The following is a 10,526-nucleotide window of genomic DNA, read 5'->3' as shown; positions in this document are numbered from 1 at the left end:
GATAGAGAAAAGTATTATAAGGAAAGAAAACTTAAATCACTCGCTCTTGATTTCTAATTGTTATGGTTAACATGAGGCTGATGAAGACGATGATGATGACTGTAGGGTTGATGTTGAGGTATAGCGATTCCATGGTGAGGTAAATGATGTTGTGTAACATTGTTATTGTTAATTGTTCCTGTTGTTGTTGTTGTGTTGGTTATCGTAGTACTATTGTTGTTATTATTATTATTGTTGACGATGTTGTTGTTGTTGTTATTGTTTATATTGGAATTTGTTTTGGTAGCAGCAACTTCAGAGGTGGTTGACAATTTAGAGAAGGCTAAAAGTGTTTCCGGAAAATTAGGTGGAGTAGCGGGTGTATTAGCTGGTGTAGATAATGGATATAAACGATCAGCAGAATGAAATCCTCCACCACCACCACCACCGCCGCTGCCGTTCAGACTTGTAATTGGTACTTCTTGGAAAAAGATACTCAAGGCTCGTTGAAATTGCCAATTAGAATTGTTTAACAATTGTTTAGCTTGATCATGATTACATCCTGTCACCACAACAAACTGGTTGATCATCACTTGTTGTCTAAGAGTGTCCATTGTTTTGTTTACTTGGTGTTGATTTTGTTACGATGATTAAAAATTAATCTTTAATCTCACAATTGAAACAATCAAGAAGAAAGGGGAAAAAAATATACTTTCAATATAATTACAATTTTAATTATTCTCTCACAACAAGAGCAAAAAAAAAACTGTTCAACAACAAACGATGAAAACAAAGAAGATGATGATTGGTTTGTTTACAATTCTCTTATGTTATTGTTATTGTTACAATTTCTTTCATTCTTGTTGTTCCAAGTAAACAGTTTCCCTATAAGGGGAAAAACTTTCGTTGCTTAGGTTACGATTTTACGAGAAAAAAATATTGCGCTCAAATTAAACTTTCGTTGGTAAAAATGTTGAAACATTTCAATTTTATTCCTTAATTGTATTAATAGAGTAAAAATGATCTAATGGTTGGTATCGAGATTTATTTGAATTAATTTTATCCGCTTTCAGAATTAGTGACATTTTTGGACGGACCAGAATTTTGTGTTTTCGTTTGTAGTTTCGATTACAATTCAAATTCGCTTGGAACAAGTCCAACGAAGGCAAAAGTGAAGAATTTGATTTACTAACAACAACGATTTGATCTGTTAATTGTTATGTAAACAATTTCCTCTTTTAAACTCGTTCAACATATACAACAATTTGTTAATCAATACACATGATAACCATTCAAATACCATCGTAACTAAAGTACTATTATTGTATTAAGATGTTTTTTCGTCGTCATTTAAATTGTTTCAAATAGCTCAATTAATCTATCAAGAAAAAGTGACAATTTGGTAAGGTTATATTCTATTTGTTAATTTAATATCATATTCTGATAATTTCGTTCTGAACTATTCTGTCTAATACAAGGTAAAGCTTGTTCATACATTCCCCATGAGATGGCGACTTACAAGTTGATTTTGTAATAGTTTTTTCAATGATCAAATGAAGACCAAGCGACAATTTTTAATAACCATTCAAACAATTAAGAGACAAATCAATAATTCGAATCTATTCTATTATCGAATTCTTCAGCAATTATATCACCAGACGAACTATCAATAACTTGGTCTACTATCGAGTAGCTATATCGCTTCATCGAAAGAACCAAATCCAGTTTCGATCATACATTTCGCGGGATATTTCAATGATTCAAGATTCTTTGCTTTTCAGTAAACCAACAGAATTGAAAGTTTGGTCACAATCTTGTTAACTCAGCCTGTCTTAATTAATTGCGATGATGATTAAGGAAACCTCGATTCTAATCCTAGAATATGTGATCTATGAAATTGATCAGCATTTAAAAGCCAAGCCAATGATGATAAACATCAATTATACAAAGAATCATCTTTTACTAATATTACAAAATTTGATCATCTACAATATCAAGATGAAATAATATATTCCAATAATACTTAATATGATAGATTTACTTTTTAAATTCAAATTTAATACATAACAATTTACATCGGATAATTACAAGATTTTTCAGATTATATTACATAAGATTAACCTTTCTAGATTAACGATGAATTAGTTGATTAACCAAATCGTATTTTCATCTGATACAAAACGATAAATCAACTTGAGGAAAAAAATAAGTAGTAAAATTTAGTCAAAAAGTGTTGTTATTAATCCGATTGAATATAAATTATTTCCAGCATCCTACTCAGCCCCTGATTAAAATTGTCTCATGGTGATGATGAGGATAACTGTTCATGCTCAAGTAGCATTTATATGAATCTTTTGATGAGCATTTACATTAATTATGAAAAGTTAACATCCGTTTCCATTGTTTCCAGTTGGAGTTTTTTTTTCTGTATCTTCCATGATGATGATCACTTAGATACATTGTATTCAGAATTGAATGTTTCTCGATCCATTTGCATGATGATGGTGAAGATGGTGATAGAACTGAATGGAGATGATGATAATTTAGCAAATTAGCAGAATTGAAATTGACGTTTTCCTCTCTCCATTTAATATCTCATTCAGTGAATCGTTTCATTTTCCTTCCTCTTGGTAGCTTGATTGTTGCTAATCTAATGTGATACAATTCCTCTCGCTCAGAATTTTCACTTTATTGCCTCAGTTTCCATTTTTTCACGACCTTTCACCTCTTTACATTTTCCTGGAAACTTTTTTCTCTCTTTAGAACATTTTTATCAAATATTTGAGCAAAGAAAATACGTTGTCATGGTTTGACATATCTCAGAAAAAGTTGGACGATCTTCAGGCCTATCGAAGAGAAAAATATTCATTATTAAATTGTCTGTTCAATTATCATCACAAAATTGTAATATTATTAAACATAATTAACAAGAGATTGCGATAATCATGATTCATGATCATTTTTCTTTGTTCAGGGAAACATTAAGAATATCATTTCACAGTCAATAAGTTCACTTTAATAACTGTAAAAATCATTTACGATAATACTATTGAACATTATCCATTTACATGTAGATGATAATGCTAATTGAATTGAGTTAATTTTAACGAGAATCAGAATTTCATTTCATTTTTTTTCTCTCTCTCTCTCCTTCGTTCTGGTTGTTCATTTCTTTTCTTTCAATTTTCAGCTGACATCATGAATTCTGACTATTCATGATAAACGAAAAGTTCAACTCATTGTCTAAGCTATATTATCATTTTCGATGCTGATTCATGACTGTTTACAGGCCAGTTGACGATTTATTGTTATAACTTTTTTTTTCCATCTCGAATCGTAATAAATTTAGACTGAGAACTTTGAATTTCTTGAATACTTTACCTGAATTGCCAGCATTTCCACATGAGTTGATATATTTCTTGTGGACAGTTTTCTGGTTTAGGAAGTCGACGATTTTCACGGAATAATCTTAATATATCTTGACCATCCATACCCTGTAAGTAGAGAGTAAAATTAGTTAGTTGACAAATCTTCATGATGGAATTGATAAAATCTTTAATGCTAAGAAATCAGTGCATGCAAGTGTATTGATAACTTGTAAACGGATATTGAATCATTTTTGTCTCATGAAACTTTCATCATGCAATTTTTGTATCACTCATTGAATTGATTTAAAGTTGATCAAATAAGTTAATCATTAAGAAAGTGGGTGGTAAAAGATGATCTTAGATTAAATAATGAACAAGATTAATCAAGATAAATGGTTTTCAAAGATGAAGATGATAATTATAATTATAAGACTATAAGAAACTGATTAGATGGAGTTTATCTAAAGGAATTAGTGAGAGAGAGAGAGAGAGAAGTAAAATTTCATCTCTGTTGGAGTTGTAATCAGATGGAAATCTCATCCGATTGGTATCAACATAATTCTGACTATTTATCGGAATCATCATGGTAAACAGAAAGTTGAAATTCTCTTGCATTTGAACTCATTTGATGATTCTCACACATTAAACTTTACTTGTGAATCTGAAGTACAAAAAGTTATCAAGATAATCGTTTGTTTATCTCATTCTGATTTTCTATCATCTCAAAGTTCTGACAATTGTTCAATCTCTTTCACCCTGTCAGTTATTTCCAATGATTGATTAACATTTACTATGTACTCAATTTATATAATAATATTAATAAAAGTAACAATTTAGCATCAATCAAAATTATCATCGATAAAAAATATTTCCGCTAGAATTCAGAATGTCCATCAAAAGATGAAAAGTATAAAAAGAATAGTTTTATTCATGGAAAAGCCAATGGTCACCTTTGAGGTCAATTGAAATCTGGACAAACATTAATAACTATTAGATTAACAATAAGTGATAACTTGACAAGCAAATTTAATGTATTAAGTTATTGATGAAAGAGCAATTAAACAAAAAAAGATCTCGGAATGACCAGAATAACAAAATGATTATCATGACGATGATATCGATGACCTCGAAACTGAATTAACAATTAATCTAATAAAAGAAGTGATTAACTTTTTTCCTAAGACATGAGACTGTAGTTGATAGGTTAAATCAGTCATTCCAAATATAATAACTTTTTTTTTCTCTCCCTCTCTCTGTTAATTAATTGTTAATGATTCGAAACAATTTAAGATTGATTGTTTAAATGGATTAAGACAATGAAGCAAATGTAATAATCTGAAAATAAGAAGATAACAATGTATGGGATTTCTGTTGATAATTATGATTAGAAATAATAAAAATGTCTTGATCAATTTTCTCATGTTCATCTTAATGTTCATTGTATTAGATTCTCATGTGTTCCCATGTGTTCATAAGTTCCAATAGGAGCATGATAATAGTAATGAGAATTAATCTCTGATATAAGTTTCTCTCTCTCTCTCTCCCAATCCACCAATTGGCAGCTAAACATATTATTGTTTATCGTTATTATCATCATCATCATCATTGTTGTTGTTGATTGTTATTACAATTAGGATGAAAAGAGTAAAGAAAAAATAATCAATTTCTTTTTTCTTGCTCAACACTTTCTGATTTCCTGTCAATCTGTTCATAGTTGACTAGCCTTTGGTCAATCCCTTTCTGTCTCTATCAAAGCAAACTGACTATTGTCCATATTATGAGTATGCTAGTAAACTATTGCAAATTAAAAAGTTTTTTTCACTTTCCCTTTCACTGAACTTGATGGATAATAATAATAACACTATAATCTATCAATTATATCATAAGACGAGCAAAATTTTTAGAACAATTTTATAACAAAACTACGGCGATTCTATGAAATAATTGGACACCAAAAATTTCATCTGGGATACTAAAGTTCATGCGAACAGTCTGAAAATGATCTGGGTATCCGTTCATAGGAAAATCTGATGAAATGTCTCTGCCCACACATCGACGGGCTAATTTGAAGAGTACGAGAAAGACACCGAGGAAAGGATTGGTTCTAATTTTCGAAGATAAAAAGACAATTAGATCACAATTGATTCTTATATTGACATGTTTCACAAGCACGGACCTTTAGAACAAGCAAACTTTTGAAAGTTTCTGTACAAAAGTTTGTTACCACTTCTCTTATTGATTAACAGTTGATCCAAAAACTAATGATGAAAAAAAGTATATATAAAGTTTGATACCATTGACATGCTGTTATTAATAACATTGTGATAAACAATTGTTTATCATCATCATTTTTGTTATAATGATCCTGAAACTTGCTGAACAAACAATGATTACTGTTAATCAATAGGAGACAAATTGATTGATTGATTTGAAATCAATTGTTCATTATCAAAGAATTTGTGATAGATACCAGGAAGTTTATATTAGCCTTGTTTTGTAACTTTCTTTCATCTTCCAAGAAGATTGTTGGAAATTATTGTTCTTACTTTATGATTTAACATGATCATCATCATGGAAGGATAATGAAAACAGAAGAAAAAAAAAAGTTCAATCAATCAGAATGTTGATAAGAAAATACAAAACACGCAAGAAGAAAAAAGTTATTCAAAAGTTTTGTTCTAATATTTTTCTTGTTTTGTTCCATAGTAAAAAAAAGAAATGCTATTATTTAAGATGATTCTTATTTCCTCATCATTTGTCTCCAGAATTTTATCTTCTCCTACCATGATGATGAACTTTGATTGGTCTAAGTAAGAATTTAATTGAACACGAAGAATTCAAGTTTATTTTTCTCTTTGTCAAGGTTTTTTTTTCTTCTTCTTCTCCATTTTCTTTTACCAATCAACTAATACACTGTTTGGTTAGTGGTGGTCAAGAGAAAGGAAATAGATTCCATGAAGGATAATGACCATGATGATGATGAATTGAAATGACAGGTAATAAGCTGAAATATTTAAAAGGTTCAATTTTGGTAGGGTTTCTCATTAATGTTGAGCTCTAATGATGGTGGTAAAAGTTCATGGTCATCATCTGATTGGTCATCCATCTCATACCTGGGTCTCAGAAATTGTCTTAAAATGTTTACTAGATAAACATCAGACAGAAAGTAATAAATAACAACAATCTATTCCTGTGACGTATTGTTGAATACCCATTGTCCAGTGAATATACTTTCATTGGTATTGGTAAATTTGTCGTCAAGTTTTCACCTCAATTCTAATTACCTATTGAGGTCAATTAATTCATTTAAAGCGACATTTATTCTTGAACTCAGCTAATAATCAATCACGATTTTGATATCTTTATGAATAGTGTTATCAGTTTATCATCATTTCTATCAAGAAACATTCATTATGAGAACTAGGATGTCAAATTTTTTCTCTTTTTTTCTGTGAATGATACAAGCGAAATCAGAAAATATTTCTAATACTTTACCAATAATCGAGAGAATAACGGAAAAGGAAAATAGATTTTGAATAGAATTTGAAAAAGTTTTAATGATAAATAACCTGAACAATTTTCCTTTTCCTTATGGATTTAATTTCAAGATCGTCAATTTAATGATGATGATGATTCAGTAGAGGGTGAAAAAAGTATTCATTTTCATGGAGAATGAGAGAGAGAATAACTTTTTACATCTCAAATATTACATCCAACTATATATTCATCAAGCAACAAAGTCAAAGAGTGATGATGATGAAAAAATGAGGTTAAATCATCCATAATAACATTATATTCATTATCATTATCATCATTATCAGAATCATTACTATTTAATATATAATAGTAATATCATTTGCAGAATTTTTCTGTTTTTCTCTTATTTTTTTCCTCACAATTTCATATTCTCCCAATTACAATTTGTAATTCGCAAATTATATGGAAGCAAATTTCGTTGCTCAATTTCAATTGCTACTCTTAACAACGTAAATTAACAATTTCTGCACTTCCGATGATTCGAGCTGATTGTTGATTAGTAACACAACTGATTTCGTAGTCGAAATGTTAACTGTTGAGTTCTTTTAATGAATTTATTAGTAATAATAGGAGCAATTGGAATATGAGAATCAGGAAAAATTTCTTCATTCTCCCTGAAGGCTGAGAGATTTTCTCTTTTTTCCATTGTTTTCCATACAAAGGTTATTCTTTATCTATTCGATCTTCTCTTGTTTATTTCCCATTGAAACTCTTCACCTTGATTGGAATGACAAATCCAGAACAATTTCGAGAGGAGTAACATCGAATAGTAATGAAAACATTGTTCATGAAACACGAGAAAAAAAAACGAAAAGTTCTGATGGAATAGAAAATCAATGATAACAGATTTTCATGGAAAAAATTGAACCAATTAACTCGAAATAATCAACGAAACTCAACAGCATTTGGACTCAGCTTCTATAGAAAATAATACAAGCTAATTTTCTGTATCTCCTGAGGTCATTTTTCTTAAATAATTACAATAATCATAGTAACGATTAATACTGATTAGATTAAACGATGAGATGATTAATAACATGATAATTCTGTAGTTGAAACTTCATAATGGATAATTAATCATTTCTCTCTTTCCTTTTTCATAAACCAGAAAATACCCTCAAGCTATTTTCATATATTCATAACACACACACAAAATGTTGATATTGTTTCATGAAAGTATATTATCATGTAATTTTATCACCATAACTCACTTGTAAATATGATAATTGTGATAATTTGGCGATGAAAGTGTTATTAATATTAATAATCTCAGTTTACTTAATGGCTAATATTTAAAGTGTATTATCATGTAATATTTGATAATAACGTTTTAATCATTGATTTTAACGAGTTAGATGAGTAACATTGGGAATTTCAATTGAATATTTAACTAATAACACTGATTTTTGGGTGCAAATGTTTGAACAATTTCGTAATGATCTTAGTGCAATATGAATGAACTCGAGAATGATACAGATATTAGATAGTAAATATCATTGTACATTCAAGATGCTAATAAATTGATGATGTACATTTCAATAGTCGAGATGTTGTTACAAATGAGATGATGGTGAGTGTGATTAGGAAACATAAGAAATGATCTAATGATAATGGTATATTCTAATACTCATGTTGACGATTATGATAACTTTCATGTAATATGTTTGTTGACCACAATTTAGCTACCCTGTATTTATGTATTAGTATGTGTATGTGGTGGTCAGTTGAATGCTCAAACACTATCATTATGTTGGTTATCTATTTATGGTGATAAAATTGGTACATAGGAAAAGTTTTTAAGGTGACATCAAGTGAATTCATGTCCATACCTCATATGGTTTCTGTCCATAGGATAAAGATTCCCACATGGTAACACCATAAGACCAAACATCAGATTTTGTACTAAACTTGAAATAATAGATACATTCGGGTGCGTACCATTTTAATGGCCATTTGGACGCACTTTTAGCCTGGAAAGCAATTGAATTAGAGATGATAAAATTATTGACAGTGAGAATATTCAATAAACAATGTTGATAGCTTCACCTACAATACTCAATTCTAATTTGATTCTGTTTAATATTATCATAAATGATCAATGTTACGATCGATTGACATTCAGTCCAAAAGAATATTCAATTTACTAAAAGTAAACAGAATGAGCGAAAAAAAACTCAGAATTATTCATGATCGAACCCTGAATCTTTGTTGAATATATACCATAAGTATCGAGAAGTATTTAGCTTTTGATTATCACTGTTCATCATTCACGCACTGAATAAATCGGAAACAGGATATTGTAATGAATCTGAGTAAACGATACATGATATGTTATGTAGATCAACTTGATTCACCCTAATGTTTTCCCCTACTTTCCAATATAATAGTTGATTGAAACATTTATCACTTTCACTTTAGTTGAATCGCTCAATTAGATCGGTTTTATTTTCCATAAACAGTTAATATTCAGAATCAAAATAGAGATAAGAATCGATTTGATAATTGATAACATTACCTTATAATACTCTTTACCAATTCCAAGTGCTCTTGACATGCCAAAGTCACTAACTTTGGCAAACTTTTCGTTCACCAATAGTACATTTCTTGCCGCAAGGTCACGGTGGATAAATTGTTTACTTTCAAGGTATTGCATCGCCATTGCAACTTGCAAGAGAAGGGCAATTATGTCCTTAATAGTGACCACAAACCCATGGTCAAGTAAATATTGATTCAATGGTCCCAATGGTGCTAATTCCATAACAATCATGATTGGATCAACCTCGCAGACACCAATTAATCTGACGATGTGTTTATGATCTAAGGCTGACATGGTTTGGGCTTCTCTTAAGATTTCACTCTAAATCATAGTAATCAAGTGATAAACAGATCGTTTGTTATTATCATGATAATCGGCGGATTCATGATCCATGTCGATAGAGATACAAATCCAGGAAATCCAAAAGTTCAATAGATTCATGTGAATAATCAAATAAGGGACAAAGAGTAAACAACAATTAGTTCGTGTTATTACATAAAATTACCAACATATTGGCGAGTAATTAGTGTTTAATTAATTTTCCACCTCAATTAACTTGCATACTCTCCAATTACCCAATTGAATTGTATTGAAAAGCAATTTAAAAAAAAAAGTTCAACCAATGTTCATAAGAAATTATCTAATAGCATTCAATGACTGATTTATAAATGGAAATAATTTCCAATCAATTCAATTATCTCCAATTATTATACTACTCATGATTAAATAGAAGCTATTTCGAGTTAATCATAATTTATGGAATAAGAATAATCTAAATTAATGAATAAATATATTCACTTAATCATGTGTACGATTTTTTTTACCAATCATTATGAGATATTGATGTTTTTTTCATACACTCTCATTATCTGAACATTAGAAACAGATTCTAATTCTGATAAATGATGATATCTATTGAACCATTGAGTTAAATTGAAGGAAAAAAAGTCAATGAAAACTAATCATGGTGCATATCAGATTGCTTGTAGGTAATGTACATGTTTATATTATCTGAATACATGTTCATGATGATTCTCATGATGATCAGAGTGGAAATTGGTATTAGAGAAAAAAAATATTCTTTCTTTTAGGTTTGGTTTTTTTAT

General features: G+C 29.6%; 2 protein-coding genes across 4 annotated transcripts in view; both read right to left on the bottom strand.

The window, feature by feature from the left end:
- Positions 1 to 44: 44 nt before the first annotated feature.
- LOC128388854 (UBA-like domain-containing protein 1) lies at positions 45 to 858 on the bottom strand. Its single transcript, XM_053348315.1, has one exon. The coding sequence runs from the start codon at positions 591 to 593 to the stop codon at positions 54 to 56; it is 540 nt and encodes a 179-aa protein (XP_053204290.1). The 5' UTR covers positions 594 to 858; the 3' UTR covers positions 45 to 53.
- Positions 859 to 2,015: 1,157 nt separating this feature from the next.
- Positions 2,016 to 10,526, bottom strand: part of LOC128388831 (uncharacterized protein DDB_G0288805-like) — a 73,277-nt gene continuing 64,766 nt past the window's right edge. For all 3 annotated transcript variants that reach the window (XM_053348289.1, XM_053348290.1, XM_053348291.1), the window contains 4 exons: positions 9,400 to 9,741; positions 8,714 to 8,854; positions 3,361 to 3,473; positions 2,016 to 2,825 (listed from right to left, as the gene is read on the bottom strand). In XM_053348289.1, the coding sequence (XP_053204264.1) occupies positions 2,753 to 2,825; positions 3,361 to 3,473; positions 8,714 to 8,854; positions 9,400 to 9,741 (669 nt within the window). In that variant the 3' untranslated portion in view covers positions 2,016 to 2,752. The remainder of the gene's footprint in view (positions 2,826 to 3,360; positions 3,474 to 8,713; positions 8,855 to 9,399; positions 9,742 to 10,526) is intronic.

This window comes from Panonychus citri, unplaced genomic scaffold, assembly GCF_014898815.1.
Source record: "Panonychus citri isolate SS breed McGregor unplaced genomic scaffold, ASM1489881v1 Contig00103, whole genome shotgun sequence".
NCBI classification, from domain to species: Eukaryota; Metazoa; Arthropoda; class Arachnida; order Trombidiformes; family Tetranychidae; genus Panonychus; species Panonychus citri.
This window is presented reverse-complemented; position numbering and strand designations above follow the sequence as displayed.

Excerpts from the sequence above, each read along its gene's own strand:
- LOC128388854 (XM_053348315.1), bottom strand. The coding sequence starts at position 593 with ATGGACACTCTTAGACAACAAGTGATGATCAACCAGTTTGTTGTGGTG.